Source organism: Strongylocentrotus purpuratus, unplaced genomic scaffold, assembly GCF_000002235.5.
Source record: "Strongylocentrotus purpuratus isolate Spur 01 unplaced genomic scaffold, Spur_5.0 spur5_scaffold_6, whole genome shotgun sequence".
In the NCBI taxonomy this organism is placed as follows: domain Eukaryota; kingdom Metazoa; phylum Echinodermata; class Echinoidea; order Camarodonta; family Strongylocentrotidae; genus Strongylocentrotus; species Strongylocentrotus purpuratus.
Genome location: NW_022145612.1, coordinates 56,115,704 through 56,137,028, shown reverse-complemented (window position 1 = coordinate 56,137,028; position 21,325 = coordinate 56,115,704). Strand labels below are relative to the sequence as shown.

Sequence of the window (21,325 nt, the reverse complement as noted above, 5' to 3'; positions counted from 1 at the left end):
CCTTACACAATACGCTGATGACACTCGATTGAACATCGTTTTAATTAACCAAATCCTCTAGACAATGATGTGCATTCTTTTAACTACGATTTAAAAGAAAATAAATTGAGAAACTACGAGTAAACAATTTGTTTCCCTTTTTTCTTCTTTGTTCGCCAAAATAGGACCGATAGCTCTCACAACAGGTTGATTATCATCTAAAACAATATACATTAAATGGAAAATAAATGAAAAAATGGAATATACAATCTTCAAACAAAATTATGATATGAAGCAAACTCCAATACATCAGGCCAAAACCTAATCATTTTACCAAAAAACTATTTAAGATTCATATATCTGTAAAGCGCTTAGGTACATCGTTGGATCGGTGTATTGAGCGCTATATAAAAAACCGGATTATTATTATTATTATTTGAGGATAAAATAAGAAAGATGCTGCAGAAATATCCCCCCCCCACAAAAAAAGTCAGGGTACATGTTATCTATTGAGGTAAAGTTCAAATGAAGTCAAGAGTGCGTTATACTCTGTGTAAGGCTATGTCATTTCTCCGAACATTTCACATGTAATACATGTTATAATCTATTACACGCAAGACAAGGACCTTCGAAGTATCTTTTAAACACTTTACAATACAAGCCATTGATACCACGATACTGTCTGCTCTTGTCGTTGTGTTTGGCGCCTTTTCATAAAATCCACCATAACTCATACACTGCAACATCGTCACCTGGCGTTCTTTAACATTATTTTTTAAAACACGTCATTTCACGTGCAATGTGTACTACATGGCAGAATTCATTACACACAAGAAAAGGACCATGGGAAGTATCTTTTAAACGCAATCATGACAATGTAGTCCATTGATACCACCATACTCTCTGCTTTTCTCGTTGTATTTGGCGCCTTTCCACAAAATCCACCATACTCAGACACTGCAAAATGATCACGTGACGCACTTAAAGGTCATATCACATGGATGCTTAGGTATTCTATAAATACAAGTTTGCTCGTAAAGTTGTTAATTTTCGCAATATATCAATGACGGCAGTACGACTCCGATGTCTGCGAAATTTGTCACTTTGTCGTCACTACATGCAGTTAGTGTATAATTGCCCCACATCGGATCAAGTAGAAAAACAAAAGTTGTGAAGAATGACACATGACCCCTTCTCGATAATTTTTGCTTTAATTTAAATGAACATGTGACAATTCTCGCGCCGATCGTATTGTATACCGCATGACCTCGTATATATGTGTCTGTTTATTGTCTGCTACGTTCTGACGTTAACATTGTGTAATTGAACATGAGAGATTAATTCATCCTTATTAATAATATGTCAGTACACGCAGCTAACAACATCGTATGTATCTTATATCACTTGACTCATTCTCTCTTTTTATTCTTTCTTCTCTTCTCTACACACATCCTCTGCCTATCCTTGGTGCTCGTGTACTTTCTCGCTCAAGATAGAAATTTACTATTGCATTATTCAAATGTACGGCACTCCTCCAATCGATATGGCTTCGTGGTCCTATAGATATTGATATATACAAATAGAAATAAAACAATGCACATGTTGATTCCACACACATACTTATAAGTTTTGGTAAATCTTTTTTTTTTGGTCAGAATATGGTGCGCTTAGAGACACCAGTATTAAGCGCCTAATAAATATTGTGTATTATTATTATTATCATTACAATATAAAATTGCGATGAGATTCTATCTAAGGAAATTCTATTCAAAGATTTAAAAAAATCCAATACAGTTTGATTACTTGAACCATGGATAAACAAATATCTGTATAGCTAACGCGAAAGAACCCAACATCGGTGATAACCTTTTAATGAATGGGTGATGGCTACATATGGGGAGTTCAAAAACATAAGTCTTTAGCAAGCAAAACATGTTAAAAAAGGGGAATGTTACACGTCCCCAAAACATAGTGGTTAATGGGTGCAAAGACACTTGTCAAAACTGTCATACAAGACAGTCAGGTTATGCCTCAGGTAACACTCAATTTAGAAAATCCTCTTGATGTCAGATGTGAATAAAGGACTTGATCTCAGAGTATAAGGGGGAGTTCTGGAGATGTTCAGGAGGATCTGCCCACAGGTCAAAGATGTTAACATTTCCGTCATGTAACCAGCGTATTCCCTGTCTATCTCTACTACGAGCCCTCTTCCCTTCTATATAAAACATAAAACACATACGGCTTGAATTTGATAGCAAGCTAGCTATGGCTGCAGGACATACAAAAGCAAGGTACTTGGGAATAATTATTTCGAAACATTTGTTCGTTCTTAAACAGCCGAGTTAAACATGTTTAAGTGGAATCACATTTAAGAGGATACTTTTGCGATATTAGTAAATAACAACAGTAATTTATATGATTAGGAGCAGTTGTCTCGGAGTATTTTGTGACCTTTTCTAAACGATTTACTCACGTTTAGAATGAACGAACCACAAACTGAAAAGTGTATGTACTTTATCTATGGAGATATTCAACTGATTTTTGTTTGATTCATTACCAAGTCTTTGCCTGCCAGACCGTCTTGTATGGTTCGAGTGTCTGTCCCACTTATGTAGTTACTAGGGCTTTGAGCAAGCTTGAATTTCATTTTAAGGGAATTCATTATTATTTTGACACTGGGCCTTATATATGCACCAAAACCAATTCTTACCCATTATGACCTTGGCCCACAAGGTGTTTTATCTTCAATTTCTCCATCATGCTTCGAAACCATTATAGTGAGATGACCTACAATACGATACCGATTTCTAGGAAATTCGCAAGTTTATGAATTGTTTAAAGCATTCAGAATTACAGGCTGACATTTCGAGAGCGACGTGACGTAGATGTTAGTTTCGATTGTGCTCGGGTCACATATTAATAATGGTTTTTGTATTCTTTTTCGAGAAAAAAAAATCTCATCAAAAACAACTGCTTCGAGACTCTTTTTGCAAGACCAAACGAAAAACAGTCAATAGAAAACTCCCATTCCGCAACTGAATGCAAGACGAAATTACTAAACAAGTTTTACTTCAATATTCGAGGGCAGTTTCGACAGTGATAAACGACTCAGTGAGAGGGAGAGTGGGTATCAGTGGCGTAGCTTGTGCCCACCCATTGAGGGGGCACTGGGGGCACACTTAGGCTGAGGGGGGGGGGGGCAACATAAAATTTAGATCGATGAAATTCTACAGAAAAGGTTCATAAAGTGGGGGGGGGCGGCAAAAATGGGAGGGCATTGTAGGCACCTTCTCCTTTTAAATTTGTTTTCCCTCTCCTTTTCTTTCTTCTTATGTCTTTTTCTTGATTTTTAAAAATTATTCTCGCTATTAGATATAGGCGCGTCATTCTGAATCCCCTTCGAGCCACATTGCTAGACCGTGTATGGATGTAATTAAAAGAGGAAACATTCAGATGAAATAGGACAGGATATCCCAGGGTCCCTGATGCTTAGATTAGACTTTGTCATCTGACATTTACACTATCAATAAAATATCGAGTATGGATACGTTACCACGTCACGTTCTCTGACTGATTCAATTAATGGAGAGAGTTCAGACAACCTGATTGGACTGTTTTTAATCAATCGAACCACAAAGCAGCCCATCTGAGCCCCCTTGTTGGAAAGGGGGGTGGGGCATTCATGGTCAGCTAACAGAGATAGACATGTTTACTTAGGAATAGTCGAGACTTAAAAAAAAGCGTATGCTAAAGACGGGAGGCATTTCAAACATACCATGGACAGTTAAAAATGCGGGTACGTAAAGTATGCTCCATACAAACAAAATAATGATTTTGTTCTTTCTTTTATCATACACCGAGGATGCATGACAAAGCTACATTTTGTTATTGTGGTGAAAGTCTGTAAAAATACATACAAAGTTCATAATAGGCGGATCGAAGATTTTTAAATTCAGGGGGGAAGGGTGGTCGAGGATCGGCTAGAACCTTATAGGTCATGGTATTTTAATTATTCTAGAATAGGGGTGTGCGATCTAAACTTTACAACCGCACAAAAACGGGTCATCCTTTATATAAGGATTATGTTTCCTTTCAGGTTGCGGCTTATTTTCTTGTCCAATATGTTTTGAATGTGTATTTTATGTAATGTATCTGGTTGCTCTATGTGATGTGATGAGTTACTCCAAAAATAGAGGATGGGGAGTATACCCTTCGCTTCCCTTTGGCTCCACCACTGGAAAGGGACAATATCCTAAGGCAATACATACATTTCCGTTCCCTTTCTAACTCTTCGCAAATAATCAATGTGTCATTATCTTCTCTTTCTACTCCTCAATTGATGTTAAAGGTGGCTGATATACCCGATAGCGACATGCATGTATCGCTTACAATACTTTGGCCTGGCAAACACCTGTGATAAATCATTAAACTAGTCACACGCTTCCGGAAATCTCCTTAAAATTCTATTTTATTGAAGGTTCGCCATAAAATCCAGCGTCTTGGAACCAATTACCTCACGATCGTGGACTAGTGAGCAATTTGAGCAAGTGCTTGATCAAAGAGCATGTCGTATTCTTACCGGCTATATCATATGCACAAAAATGGCGTATCAGCTCAGCCCACCGTTCATTCATGTGACATTAATTTGCAGAACCACTCAAGGATATCTGCCTTCCCCCAATGATGCCGTCATCAACACTTCGTAATGAACACTCACTATCATACTTGGGGTGTAGAGAGGAGGGGAATGACACTATTAAAATCTGGATCATATAAGCGCGAACTCTCTAAGTAGGTTTATCTTTATGGTCTAGACCTCCATAAGCGTAGTTCACGTGTGTATGTCCTTATGTCTAGCGAATAAACAATATATGATACTATCAGTGTCTATACGTTTTTTTTTTTTTTAATTCCTTGTGAGAGGAGTAAACAACAGTTTAAAGCACGGTTACTATAAGAAATACTTTGAGCCTAATGTGGCCTACAATACCCATATACGCTCTTTACAGGTAGAATGATGTGAATGTACACCATCTCCTCTCTCTCTGAAGGTTAGATTCCAACCAAATATTGTCAACGTGAGAATAATTATAAAATATATAATCAATCAAGATGACTTTCGTCGTCATATATGGTTGGAATTTCTCTCTTTGCTAAGAATTTGCAGCTTAAATATAAATTGACATCTCACCAAATTACATTAGTACCGCAACACCAAAAGTCGTTCCAGGACGTATTGCATCGGTATTTCAGTAATTTTTTAGCCAATTTTTTGACAAAATAAATGTAATCAAAGATTGCAAACACGAAACTGATTTGGCGCTAATTGGTTTATTTTTGTTGTTAAGATTGTAGACCTGTTTCAATCAAATACTGTAATTTACCCGTGGGACTACCATTCTACAACTTAATGTCTGTTAGGAAACACATTGCATGCTTAACACAATGCCTTTATATACAAATCAATCAGCCAGTCTAGGTAAATAAGAAGAACTTACACCTATTGCGACAGAAACCGTTTAAATGTTTAAATTTTAACACTGCTCTCCATAATGGTATGCTGGGCAGAGGGATGGGCAGCTCTGGAAACATCACCCTAGAGGCTAGTGGTATTTTGCGACCTTTAGAAGGTGCTAAAAAAGACAATTATTTTCTTTAAAAAGACAAATTTCATTTTTCAATTCCATGATAGTCTGATATTGAGCTGATGATGAGTGTGAGGCTGAAAGGGTAGCTGATGCTAACGAGATGGGTCGTTAGATTCACCTGTACATTGCCCTTTGGAAAACATCTAGGCTAATAAGAATTCCCACTCCTTATCGTTCTTCGAGGAAAAACACAAACTTCTTTTACAGAAAATTTGCTATCCTCAAATTACTGAAAAGCCTATAGTATGTGCATGGATTCGGAAAGAAACAAGCCATTCCTTAACAAAAATTAATCTGATCTGCACTCCTTAAATTTACGACAGGATCATGTACTTTTGGGCGCTCGTAATGCACTAAGAAGTCTCTTTATAATCAATTTTGCATTAGACATCGATCGGCTGTAAACATGTTTTGTTCGGCAATATGAATATTAAGAGCATTCTCTGAAACCATTCTCTTAATTTATTAATATGTTTTACCCCTGTCCCTTTCGATCACTCATCGCTCGTTCACAATTTACTGACTTTTCCATTAGTGCTTTCTCTCTTATTCGCTATGATATGAGGGGGTCCATCATAATAAGTAAAGAAGCATGAACATATTATCTAGTGATTGATTTTATCAACCTGCGTGGTGAAGAGGAGGGTGGATAATAAACGAATATAAGGAGGTTTGAATTATAAAAAAAATATGGTCGAGATATATATCAATGATAATATAAGTTTTAACTTTCCGTACTTGTTCTTATAAAATAATTACTCTACCAATGTTACCCACTCACATCCCACTCTGTCTGTATGTCTGCTCTCTCTCTCTCTCTCTCTCTCTCTCTCTCTCTCTCTCTCTCTCTCTCACTGCATATTTTTGTCCACCACTTTATCTTTCCCTTCCTTTCCGCTTATTCTCTCTCCTTCATGTTTTATTTATTTGCCCCATGATTCTTCTGGAAGAAGAAAACATGCTGGGTCGCAAAACTATTCAAACATGAGGTGGAATGTTTGAAATACCCTGCATGCTGAATGGAATTAAATTAAATAGGTGAGTCTAAGATCAAGCTAGGCAATGTTGCCGGTCACGTTCGTAACAATGTGTCACAAAGTTTTAATGTTATTTGAGATAATTAAGGTTTCTCATAGATTTCACAAGCACGTGGTTTCAGCATTATGTCAATGCATCCATATGGTAGGGATATGGATTCGTTGTCGTGGTAACGTATCGTTTAAAGCAATTATGTATAAATGTATAAGTTTAAAGCATATTCGATCGGCGATTCGTACTATTGTGTGGCACCTGTATATATTTCCATTCCCTGGGACAATCAGCAACTTCTACGCACAATCTCTATTTGGTTACCTAGCCACCCTTACCTGACAACAGACAACTGACTTTGCGATTTCCATTCAATTTGGAACAGTGGCCTCTTGGATATAAAGTTGCTTTTAAGATGTTACTCCAAGGTTGAATATTGAATTCTCAACAAGCCATGTGTTTGAATCAAGTTTAGTTAAATAAGTTCAGTTAAATAGTTAATTAGTCAATCAGATTGTTAGTTAGTTAATTGAAGTTAATTCTGTTTTTGTTTAAGTTGCTGTAAACAAGTGGCCCGAGGTCGAACACATGAATTTCATGTCTAAACACAGGCCATCATTGTAATGGCGAAGTCATTTTGAAGGTGCTACAGTACAATTTTTTTCTAAGGTTCATCGAATACACCCAGTCTTTATGCCATACATTTTTTCTTCAGGATCCCAAAATGCGATACTTCAGAAAATACTTTAATAATTTACACGCAAACACTATACAATTCTACCTGTTTCAGTTCACCGTATAACTCGATCGTACCATTTAAACTCCCCATGGTTTAGACAACGGGAAAAGGGTAATGGAATTGTCATTCCGTTCGGTCACCTAAAATATGTCCGCTTGTATTTTTTAGTATACCCGCCCCCTTTGGTTTTTCCACACGACACAGTTTCTTGCAACACACGTTCAATATTAAACTAGATCTTAACATAGTTCAATACGTTTCCTCGAAGTACAAAATCAATGCTAATTCGATCTATTCTTTCTACTGTCTTTAGTCGTATTCTCTGGTTACACTCGAATAGTTGAGTAGTAGTATAGGGCTATAGACGAGTCATCAAAAGTAATTGCCTATACCTAATGTCGACATAGAATGTTTCAACTCTTGTTTAGTTTACTGAGAAATGGGGGAGGGGCATTATGTTCGCTTTAAGATTTTCCCAACACAGTTCAGTAAATCGAATTCTCTATCATAATGGAAAGAGGAGAGAATGCATTTCCTCTTCTCCCTTGAATGCCCCCATCTTTGCTCTCTCTTTCTTCCTGTCTCTCTCTATCTATCAATATCTCTCTTCTTGAGTGTTATATTCTACTCTGTTCTCCTAAATGTCTTTGTGTGCGTATTTCTGTCTCTCTTGTCTTCTTACCGATTTCGGCGGATGAAGTTATTCCTGGTATCCCACCTTCCACCACTCATTTTGATTTTCCCCATCTCCTCCAAGCCCCCCTCTCTCTCCCTCTCCTTCTCCCCCTCATCGTCCTCCTCCTCCCCCTCATCGTCCTCACCCTCCCCCTCATCGTCCTCACCCTCCCCCTCATCGTCCTCACCCTCCCCCTCGTCGTCCTCTTTCTCCTCTTCACCTCCTCCTCTTCTTCCTCACATCCTACTTTTTCTGTTCCTACTTCGCCTCCTCTTTTAATTTTCTCCCTTGTTTCCCCATACCTGTATATTCGATATTTAACTATGTATGTATGCATCTATATTATAATACTTATGTTATTAGTGATATATTTTGGCACACTAATGGAAACCTTATTTCTAGGTGCTATAAGGATCGATGAGAAATAATAATCTATCTGAATCTAACAAAGCTTTCACCCTGCGAAAGAAATGCCATTTACAGTAAATTCGTTCTTCCTTTATGCAATATGTCTTTATATTTGTTGGAATTACAGAAATACCCCTTGAAATATACTGAATGATACAATGAACAATCTCAATGCCATCGATAGATACCAAATTTATCGTAGATAGCCATTAGGTGAAATCTCTATAAATAAATAATAAATATACCATGAATTTGTCATACACCACGCTAGACCTGCTAGATGTGAACGAAGAAAATAGTCAAGAACTCCTAACCCAAACTGAATCATTTCAATGCATTAGTCAGCAGTGAAATTTACATAAACTGTGACTCTTTGGTTAATCAGGCCTTTTCCACCTTGCTTTTTGAAGTTCCTTCATGGCGACATAGCTGCCCCTGCCCCATGCTTACAAACGTTCCGGAAGCCTAGCTGACACGCCGTTTTTAAAGTGAAAATGTATTTGCATTTAACAATTTTTTTTTGTTCACGTACTTTCAAAACTACCGTAATGTGCAAGCCTGAACGACATATTCTAATTGTTTAAACATATAATGCCAAGAATCTGATATATTGTCAATATTTTCATTATTTTCTATCATTAAATTTGATTCATGTGGGTGCTTCTGCATCCTGGAGGAATGGTATATCGTTTTGTTTGATTGAAAATAACTATTTTATCTCTTCTCATTTTTTTGTTATAGTGTATTTCATGCCAATCCACGCACATTATCTCATCCCTGTTTACTATATACCACGTTCTCTGTCCTTTTGAAAGTTTTCTTTATGTCACCCACGTCTCTCTCCACTTTGTCTGAGACTTTACCTCCCCTTCTCCCTCCAGGTGTTCTTCTTCTACCCGTTCTTCTTAAACTCCCACCCACTTTCTTTATTTTTTTTTACCCGTGTCTCTCCTTGCCTCTTTCTCTCCCTCTGTATGCACTTTCTTCTATCTATCCTTACCCCTGCCTCATCTATTTCACTCACTCTCACATCTTATGTCTTTCTTCAACTGTATATTGATGTTTCTCCCTTCCACATTCTCTCTCTCTCTCTCTCTCTCTCTTTCTTTCTTCGGCATTCCTTTACCATCACTAATGCGAATCCACGCTCACTTTTTGATCCAATTTATTCTGCTTTGCCAAGGCTGAATGAAGGAGCGCCTATTTGATATATGTTTCAAGTGAATAGCATGCGATCAACGTCGTACTCAATGCTTCTCTCATTCACTTCACGGTTTCTTATCCAAGCCTCGCACTTGCATGTTTGACTTCACTTCTAAAAGGGGAAATTGATTAAACATCAAAGGTTTGGTCAGCTCGCTCATTTCGCCCGAATTCTCCTCATTCAATTCAATATAATATGTATAACCGAGAGTTGCCAAGGCAATTAATGTCCTAATGTTATTATGATTGATCAGTAGACTATCGACGATGCAATTATTCAAGGAAATTATGCTCGTTAAACGCATTTAGCAAATTAAGTCTTCTATTTTCTTGCTTGGTGTAACCCTTTCTCTTTCTCGCGTTGCTCCCAGCAACATGAGCTTATCCAAGGGGTGAATTATGCGATTCATGGCGCCGAAAACACGACATATTATATCCGTCTGTTTACGACCCCCCCCCCCCCCCCCCCCCCCTCCTAGGAAAGTACAATACATGTATATTGCTACCTGCCGCTTTCCGAGAAGGGTGGTTCGAACGAGTGGAGCTTAGTGGAAGCGTGTCGGCGTGACAGTAGACGAAGGAGCCGCTGAGACGAGGAATCTATCTGGTAGAAACAATTGAGTAGTCGAAACGTGACATGCATCACAAAGAACGCATTATTTAGGCCAGAGGGTTGTGTATATTTGGCCGATTTACAAGTTTATTCTCCGGTCTAGAGATAAACAGAGTATTTACGATCAGACGAACACAATTTCAGATCGCGGGAAATAAATAGAACTTTGAAAGCAGACAAGCTCGATTCTCCTTATATTCCACATAACATTACAGCCGTAGCCAGAAAACTTTTTTGGGGGTACAGATATGCAACATACATATAAATAAAAATAAGCACTCAGATAACAAAACTGCATAATACAGTTTAGATAAAATAATAGGCTTACTGCAATATAATATTATACTGGCGCGTGCATTGCCTACATATAGGCTTAATAACACAGTCGAATGGCGCCTGAGGGCAACGGACATAAGGGTGCATGATTCTATCCTCTTTCACTGACTCATACAGACGCGAATTAGCCAAAATATATTATTTGATACATTCTGATATCCTTTAACAACGACGGCTTCAAACCGTCACCGACTTATCATTTATGATCTAAAAACAGGCGGAATGCGGCGAACAGTATACGACTTGTCGATTCCATTTGCTTTTCAAATTCGTCAAGAAATCGTACACGACGTCCCTCCTGAATTGCACCCAATTTAGAAATGAATCGGCATCCTCTAAAGGGTCTACCTAATCCCAAGATTGCCCAATTCAATCCCACAAATGTGATTGATATTTGTGAATAAGAACCATACAGACACATTAATGCAATAAGACACGCATGCCCCTTTTGTTCTGGGAATAGAGATTGTATGATATCAGAGTAAAGAATAGAGTATTAGAGATCAGAAGGTAAATACGATGTTGGTATCAGTCTCTTTTATTTTACCCTTTTATTCTGAATAAATCCGATTATTGTCCCAGCTCCTTCGTATCTCTGGGTCAACTCTATTATTTGCAAACCTTCTGGTAATGCGATAATCTCGAAATACAAAGATACTTCTTAAAAGCGGGGAAACTAGAATTATATGAAGAGACGGAAATATATTTTCAGATAATTGTTTTGTTTTGTTTAATATGATAATATCTGCACACTGAGGAAAATATTTTACACAAACGGTTCAAAATCAACATATTTATGGTTTAATTTTGCTGCTAGCGTACCATCAGGGATGCAAATTATAATCTTCATATATTAGTGTGCATCGACAAATTGTGTAGATGCTAAAGAAAAGAGGGTCGGGATTCTTCTGGAGATGATAAATAATGGCATTTTCCCAACCTGTAGTTTAAGGGCTTCCTAACAATTTCTAATAATGGAAAATTATTGTATTGATCTGATTTAACATCGAACTGGGTTTATTTTGAAGACGACAGTTTAGGTCATTTTTCTATACATTCTCACAATTGTTGCTCGCTTGGTTCACTCGCTTGCAAGATTTAAGAAGCTGATAATGTGATAATGCCTCCCTTCCTCCTCCCCAGCGAAATTATCACTGTACGCCTGCACCGTAAGCGAAAGCAAGCATCATGGCCAAACAAAATGCACCCACTTATTTTGAGCACACAACCATAGCCATATGTGGCGAAACCTCTTTACAATAAAAAGTATATTCTAACGTTTCAAACTGACCAGAAAGATTTGCTCACCACACAATCAAGTTATTCGTTAATACATTTATGTGTTTCAATCCCTTTATCAAATCACAAAGTCTTAGATTATCTGTTTGAAAATCAAATTATATCAATATCTTTTGTTTGTGGGGATAGGACCTGTATTGACTATGATTTTAACTGTTCATGTACATACAATATGGTAGTTTATCGGATGTCTTCTCGATGGGAATAATTTTTTTTATTTCTTTGTATTTTCATCTCAAGATTTATGAAGGCCTTTCCAAAATTAATCAATAGGAAGTTTATTTAATATTATGACCAAATTTACTGAGATTATTTCCTCCGTTAGCTCTATGTTTGACAAACTGCCCGACGTTACATTTTGCTTGAAGCATGGCATGAGCGGATTTTGGTTTAATCTTTAAGGAGGGGGGGGGGGGGATGGCAGGATGCTGAAAATTGCCAAATTTTGTTCTAAATGACTGTTAAGAAAGCATGTGTATGCTTGTAAGTAGGCAACCAGAGGACTGACGGCGTTAAGACCTCTTCAAGAGTACCAGTGCATCGATTCGGTTTCGAAGCCGAGACCTCGCGGTTACGTGAACGCTGCTCTACCTCACAGCCATCACGACTCCTTTTACTTAAGATATGCCAAGTTGGATTCATCAAGGGGGAAGGTCCCCCCCCCCCCCCCATCCGTCATTATCTTAATTCAAAGGCATTCTCCTACTACAATAACGGAGGAACTGTAGAAATGTTAAACGGTCGATCTTACCTTGAAAACTACACGTTCGCTGATGTAAGAGGAAAGTATTGGTATAGGCTTGGCCACATCCACCTGTGGGGAAAATGAAAGAAAAGAGGTCTTGTAAATAATAATAATGTGATAACAAGTTATAAAATTCTCATTACACATCATATTTAGCAAAAATAAGAGAGTGGTGGTCTATTTTGTGTAGAATTTATTCATCAGAAGAAAAGAAATCGCAAGGACTCCGAGAAATCGCTGCTATTACTTTCAAAATCCCTTTCCATAGGAACATTACCCTGGCATATTACGTAATGATAACGTGAGGCAAACGTGAGGTAGTTAGTTATCTGATGTATACTCTATAGAACTCTGGCTATCTTGTTGTTGTTGTGCTTTTTGAGATAGATATTTTTACATTCGCTTTGGATCCTTTCCCACCCAAATCCGGAAAAATTATATCAGGTTAACTCAACATCTACTTACTTATGGAACGCCTGAATATCAAGTAATTTATTATGCATCATTGCTCAATATGCTGCATTATTGTAGAGCGCTCAGAGACTTCTGATAAAGTAAGTGTTAGGCGCTATATAAGCAAGGATAATAATTATTATTATTATTATTGAAAAGAATCTTTATTAGTAAATTGTAAGTTTGAAATTAATATAATGATTACATGATTACATGATTGCATTATAGTCCCTTGATGACGAACCTTTAGCCTTTTGTATAGGGATAGAAAGAATGCTCTCACCCATTTAGTCGGGCATAAATCAGTCCGCGGGTTTGGTCGCTTTTATCATAACCGACTTTCATCTAGAAAGTACAGATATACACTACCCCACAAAATTGTTAATTCTCCTTTTCCAGAAATAAACAGGGAGAGATGAAATGTCATCCAAATTATAATCTTTGAGAATATAATCAAGAGCAATCGTGTTAATATTCAAAGATAATATTTTGTTCGATAGATGAGAGAGGATGCTCGCGAAGGGGGAAAACACAAGTGGGTTAATAACACGTAATCCCTTCAGGGTTCTGGTGATGAATGGAAGACAAAGAAAAAAGGGCCCGTGCTCTCCACACATCAATGAAACAATCTCGCCCTTGACAGAGTCACAAAATAGTCGTGCTGAACACGCTCTCCTATCAAATAATACCAGGTCCGTTGATACCATTGAGGAATAAATCATGTCTGAAATTCATTTGATGATGCCCACGGTGTAAGTGGGTAAAGAAGGGATAGGTTGTCTTTTCCTCAAACTGGATCAACGATGGTGGATTCTTGATTTGTTGAAGGTGGGTCTCCATCACGGATGTTATTTCAGTCAGGTTCCATGGATATTTTTACGACAAGCCCACTTCTTGCAGGGAGTCAATAACATCACAGAGCTATGTGATAAATTTTGTTTCTTCACGTAGCAGTGGCGTAGCCACACGGGCTATTGAATGCACGCGCCACCAATATTGAATGACACAACAAAAAAAAAACGAACAAAAAAGGGAAAAGGGAGAGTAAAAAAGGAAGGAGGGCAAGACTAAGTATAACATAATAAAATAAATAAATGAATTAATTAATTAACTAATTAATAAATGTATGATGCGCTCGTTCTCTTAATATTACTATCAATTTGTTGTTGTTGTTTTCGTAATTGTTAAAAATTTTCCCCAAATATAGGAATGCAAATAAAAGCAAATGCACTGTAATAAACAAAACAATGTGGGCGGGGCAGGATCATTGGGGTCGAGTCATTGATGACGTTAACAGACATTAACGTTAACCTGGGAGAAATATTATTAACAATATCACCATCGTAAAAAACCTTCAGCATCTTTCCAAGTGTCGGTCGGGATCATGCCCGATTGGATGATATGCGGGTTCGCCGTGGAAGAGCACGATTTCCCGCAGTGACGTGAACAAACTTCTTCCAATACAATACACACCATTCATTTGCATGTCTGTTCATCTTAAAAGAGGTGTAGTAGTGTAATGCGCACTGTGTACGTCATAGGGTTGTATAATATTAGCGCACCCTCGAGGAGAGGGTGCTGCAGGTGCAACTTTAATGGCCGTTGCACACGAGGAGTCATAAGCCTGACGTAGGATTGCGTCAAGGATTGTTACGGTCCTTTAATGCTCCTGATGAAAGCGGTGCTGTACAAGAGCGGGTGCAATGTGAACAACATTGAAATTGAAATAATGGCGTATTCTATTTGCCTTCGTAAGCTTGACTAGCACAAGAAACAGCGCATTTGAATTGACGCTTCCTGTACAACGGGCGCTATAACCTGTTGCCATTATGACCATATTGATATAAATCTAATTTCGTGAAGGTCAAGTGATATATCGATTATTTGAAATATGTACGCAAGCCGAATACCAGGGGGAGGGGGGGGGGGGCATCACTTTATTTGTGAAGCATAATGCCACAGGGATAACGGAGCTGTATAGGTATGCATACTATGTTACATGTAATAAAACAATTTATAAAATGGGTTCAAGAATGTAGCCAATGAGAAGCGTCGAAATGGATCACGTGTGCGTGCATTTACTTTTATCATATGCACGGGAAGTGATAACAACTGTTAATTCTCGACTTTAATGTAGACCCATCTTATAAAACAAATAATACATGTTTTTAGCTCGTGCATTATTGATATGCACTAATGCACTCGTAAACATGTATTATTTGTATACGAGACTAGACTACTAGATATGATAAACGGAAAAAAATGTGCCCCATCAAGTCGGTATGAATAATTCAACAAAATGTTGAGATTTACAAGCAGGCGTCTCGGTTAAAAACATTGAATAATTATGCTCAGTGATACGGCACATTGTTGGTTTTAAGAACCTGATAATTATCCATTGTGTGGCGTGAGAGCGATGATTGAATACCAATAAGTTGAAGGTTAATACTATTGCTCATATCTCATAGCCCCGTATGATCTTACTTACTTCTGGAAAGGACACGATAAACAGTAACCAATCATGCATAATAGGAAAGACCGCTTAAGGCAACTCGAACATTTTGCTCGTTCAGGGTGTCTATTAAAGGAATCATTTATAAAACACTATTTTTTCCTTTGGTGAAAAATTTAATTCAAAGTGTACATTATACACCAGTTTACCAGTGTTCTGAAATCCGTCCTCAATCAATAAGACATTAAAGAGCATTTTGTATTCTTAGTAGGCCTACTTAGTACTTAGTTTCTAAATATTCCTTTGCATTTTGGTGACATTAACAATAACATTTGCATGTGTATTTTTAATCATTACGAATTATTCGCTAACTCCTCGGCAGTATTTGAGGAAGATTTATGCACGGTTCCTTTCACTTCCTTTAAAGATGTCATTACATTTCGTATTTTTAAATCTTATAGAGTTATTATTTAACTTCTTTTTCCTTTCGATAGTACGGTAATTTAGCGCATCTGTTTTCGCAGCAGGTTGATCTTACATCCCACTGGACCGAGGAGAAACATACGCTCATTCTTCGGGGATGTATATTTAGAATGAGCTTTTAAGGAATAAAATCTAATGCAGTAAGGAAGATACACCCATGAACTATGTTGACAGTGGAGAGAATAAATCTATTTGTTTAACGTTCAATTTGTTTTCCTCTCCACCTCCTCCTCCTCCTCCTCCTCCTCCTCCTCCACTACCTAGCTGCAGGATGCGTTCCTGTCTAGAGTAACATGAAAACATTTTCGGTACAACAGGTGCATTTCATGAGCAGCCCGGATACAACATCCACCGCCCCCTTCTGGGATTAATACCAACCCATTCCGACCACTGATTGTCAATATTTGGATACATCACATGTGATGTGTACGGCTATGAAACGTTAGAGTTCACGTGACTATTCTGATGAATTATTGATAGTTTTAAAAAAGCACATGGAAGTGCTCCCCGATTTGGAATCTCTTCTTTGTGCGCCAGCCAAACTTTAAGAAGTTGTTTGCAGAAGTAGCCAGTGGTCACTTAAGGGCAGAAATATCTTCAGTAATCCCAGTATTGTTGATTAGACCCTCATGTCATACACTGTAAAACAGTAAGTTCTAGTGTTCCGTTCTTTTAACTCACCAGTTCCCGATTGTATGCATGCTTTTCTTGTTGCAGTAGCTTCGGCACTTGCTGTTCTCCTGCAATCGAGTGACTCTCCTAAAGTGAAATGGAAAAGATTATACCAATTGTTAAAGTGATTTCATTTTAAATATTACAAATTTAGACATTCGTACACCAAGAGGGAAGACATATGAAAGGAATTACAAGTAATTTTTCGTGCAAATAACCATGGTAGATAATGCATTGCCTCTTAAAGGTACACACGACATACCATTTTGTTATAATTCACCGTCAGATAAAATTGCTGCTAATTTGAGAACTGAGCAAAGCCCTCAAGACCTGCACATTTCTTCGGACCAATCATTCAATTTGCTATTTAATTACCATTCAGTCTGTGCTACATACATGACAAACATTCATACGCTATTTAATACTTTTCTTCATGACAATTTCTTGCCTATATATCATCGACATATTACCATGCAATTCAGTTGAATATAAGAAAAATTCTAAGAACAGGTAAACCAGATCTAAGATGTATGCATCATGCAGTAACGTAGCCGAGGGTTTTACAATGTAATAGGCTTCTCAATCGTATATGTAGAATCATGTAAGGATCTCGAAAGTATCACTTAAATGACCGCCAAAAAGTAGAACAGTGTGTGTACTTTATTATTTTACATTTGTCTGTTATGACATAAAATCTATGTTCAACCATCCGCAGAAATAGCCGTTTCAAAGCTTGGTTGAGAAAGGAATTTTTTTTTTCTCGATTAAAAATGGAGAGAAAAGATGTTAATAGCGCCCGTGAAACCAAGCGTTTGAAATCCCAAGGTGGACATTGTAAAAGAGTATCCATTGTGTGGTGCGGCATTTAAAAATGGGATTGATGATTATGATATGTCTCGAGTATGTCTTGAAAAAGAACTGCAGCATGATGCTCAAGAACACGTCGTATGAATTTTAAAATTTCTTTAGATAACGTAAAAGCATAAGAAGAGAAGAAACTTGCAAAAAAGGTAGGCAAAATCATCTTTCAGATTGAAGAAATTACTCTCTCTCTCTCTCTCTCTCTCTCTCCTTCTCTCTCATCTTTCTCTGTCCTCTCTCTGCCTCTCTCCATCTCTCTTTCTCTCTCTGTCTCTCTGTCTCTCTCTCCCTCTTTTAACCTCATTGTCCTAAGCGAACTGGTAATTTTACATTCCATCCATTCAGACTACTTTATAGTATTAACTTCATTTTCGGGAACCGAGGTGGACTGATAATTCCCCCAAATTCCTCATATCTTACATAATAATGGACATTATAAACAACACTAAGATTTTATAAACAGAATAACAAGACATATAGCTTTTAGCTTTAAACTACAGTTAATGCCATATCATATCGAGGGATACTACTCGATACTATATGATTACAAAAAATACAGTCTTGGTAAGGTTGATGTTGGTGTTGTTGTTACTGCTGCTGCTATTGTTGTTGTTGTTGTTGTTGTTGTTGTTGTTTGCGATATATGGTCATACTGGAAGAAAAAGTTTCTGGGTCATTATAGAAAAGATTACAAAATAATGGTGGTAATTTTGCTGGAGGCCTTTGAAATGCTTAGCTCGCATATTAAATTGTGAATTATTAAATTATTTGATGAACTTTGATCGCTCATCAAAGAGAGACATTTGACAGTCATTGTGGATTAAAGAATAGAACGCTGTATTGATGAAATAGAAGGGTCACACGAACATGACAGGAAACACAGCTAATGTTTAACCTACATCCCTCTACTGAAAGACATTGAGTAATCTAATTACCCGAAATCCTTAGGGAATAGTGAATGTGTTGGCTTTTGCAGACGGGGCCCACGCATTAGTGTCAAAATTAGAAACATCACAGGAACGAGATTGTAAACAGTTTACCTGATTACGGCACGTTCACCATTGATATTATTTTAAGGATAATAATGAAAGAAAAGGTTTAATGAGGGGAAATAGGACAAGGTGAAGGCGGGAAAGTGAGGAATTCGTGTTTAGGGATTCGTGACAACATGACGTCATCTGTGTCCGAACCCGGCGGTTTTCTTTCTTGGCGTGCATGGGCTAGCCAGCTACCGCAGACGATTCAGCAAGACAGGCAGGATGTGACAGATTGTTACCCCTAATGAAAGCCCGCCCAAAATACACCTTGGAGAAGTTCACGTTCTCACCTGGCAGTTCTTACAATATTTAGACAACGATCACCTGCAGGCAACAAGGCGGAAGGAGACGGCGTAGCCGGAAGAGACCTGCTAACCAGAACACGACATGGGTAGATGTGATCTATCCCATGCAGTATATCCTTGTTGTCATCTTCATCATCGCCTTTTCTTCTTTTTTTGCGACGCCAAATTTGATTCGGGTGCAGATAACGGAGAAAAATGCCAAAGATTCATTTGTTACGACTCTTTCGCCTCTGGAAAAGCTTATTTTGAGAACCAATATATGTTTAATTTTAATTTTTAATTTTTTTGGGGGCTGCATTTTGACAGAAACTTGATTAAAATTCTGAATGCAGTAAATAGAAACAAGAAAAGAAAAATTCCTACTGAAAACTGCAATCACATCTTACTCGGTCTGAGACAGATGACATCTCAAGTACTTAAATTATCTTCACGTTCCACTATTGTACTATGAATATATACCAATTTAAGGAACATAATAATTATTATGGTTTATATCCAGTCTTGAAAATTCAGCATAGGTTCCATTTGATTGCGAAAATGTTAGTATTCATGTAATAACCAGACCTTTAAGATTACCTTCTATAAACAAATCGTGTATTGAATTATCAACCATTATCTAATATCTTCATTTCGATTCTATTTAAAAATCGGGATATCGAAGTTGTCGATCGACTTCCTACTCGTCGATAAAAACAAACACATATCAAGCAAGACTTGGTTACATTGATCGATGTATTAAGGAATGTTCTAGGAATTGGCAGAGTGTTCACTCTATCGTAACTTTAATCTGATAATGTTGTATACTAGCATTTATGTATGAGGAGCGATCAATATCTTCATAGTATCATTTTCCATTAATTTGAAAGCCTAAACTTTCCTGACCGAATGTTGCGTGCATGATCATTTTTTGGAGAGAGTGATATACCAATATTCAAAAGCGATAGAAAAATAGAGGTACTTGTCTAAAGAAATTCCCATATAAGAAGGAAGGGTAGCTCTTCCCATCTGTACTACCACTATTATGCATCACGTCACTTTAGGAGAGGTTTCCCCCTCCTCCCTCCCGTCTTATCACCCGAAGCCTTCGTAATTGACAAGGAATGCGTTGGTTTGGGGGCACCTTGTGGTTTAGAGTAAGGCGTGTAATTTTGCCATAATACCATTAATATACAAGCAACCTGAAGATTGTGGTTAATAAGACGGAAAACGTGTCGTTCCCTCGGGAAACCCCGCAGGGGCCGTCTTTCATCTCTCTCCAAACATCCCGACACAACAACCAAACCGTCTTTCCAAATGTAGGAGAGAATCGTTAATTCATTCAATGATTTAGAACGATTAAGATGACAAACATGTAAGGAGGCGCGATAGCCAAGTCGGTATAAGCAATGGTCTCGTACACCGGTGACCCGGGTTTGAAACTAAGGCAATGCGCTAGTGCCCTTTGGTAAGGCATTAATCTTCATTACCAGGTCCCTTGGAGAGGACCTAAAGCCGTCGGTCGTCTGGTTGCTTACTTACAAGCATTTAAGCAGTCACTTAAAATAACCACCATCACGATGTTATTTAAACTTCAAACTTCGTGTTGCGCTAAATCGTATTCCGTTTTATGATATATTAAGTGCATCATTGTTTATCCTCGAATGGTGTCCTACGACGCGTTACTAGTCGGGCTTTATTTAATTCAGAAAGTTCTTTATTTCAGACTTCCTGTACGGAGGGGGGGGGGGGTGCTGATTGAACCAAGAATGTATCAGGTTACGCATTATTTTAGAGGTTTATTAATCAGTAATCTTCAGAGTGGTAAACCGTACCAACATGACTTCGTCATTGACCTACCTGACGAAATTATCTGGGAATAGACCTGATCTAGGTGAGATATAAAGTCATTCAAGCTTTACGAATGAATTCCGGTGACAAAGGTTGCTCCTTGCTCAACTTCCGGCACAAATCGACTTTCTCTATTTGAATATCCCGTTGACCCTACGTGCTATAATCCTTACCCTAACGATACAAGAAATTGCGAGCCAGGAACCTTCAAGTTGAAGTGCACTATTCTATCGACAGAACGCCAAATAAAACATCGATATTTCTCGTCTAGCCTTCTATTTAAGTATATTTGTTTATTCGTATTCCGTTTATTCCGCCAGTGACTATTTCCGTACGTATTCGTATAATACGTGAAATATAGGCCGCTTCCCTAATACGAACAAATAATGTTTGGCCTAAGGCTTGTAAGGATGACCTATCATTTCAAAGGGCGTTCGATGTTTTTGTACTACGTGCAAGTCCATGATCAATTATTCTCATTCTATCATTCCATACACGACCTACCTTGAATCTATTTGTTTTTCATTAGAATGGAGACAAATCACCAAAATAACACGGTT

The 21,325-nt window shown here is 37.8% G+C and overlaps 1 protein-coding gene across 1 annotated transcript in view; it reads right to left on the bottom strand.

Moving 5' to 3' along the window:
* Positions 1-21,325, bottom strand: part of LOC105437575 — a 43,266-nt gene that overhangs the window by 14,598 nt on the left and 7,343 nt on the right. Inside the window, exons 3-4 of the mRNA XM_031000082.1 lie at positions 16,745-16,822; positions 12,682-12,744 (exon numbers count right to left, since the gene is read on the bottom strand). Of these exons, the coding sequence (XP_030855942.1) occupies positions 12,682-12,744; positions 16,745-16,822 (141 nt within the window). The remainder of the gene's footprint in view (positions 1-12,681; positions 12,745-16,744; positions 16,823-21,325) is intronic.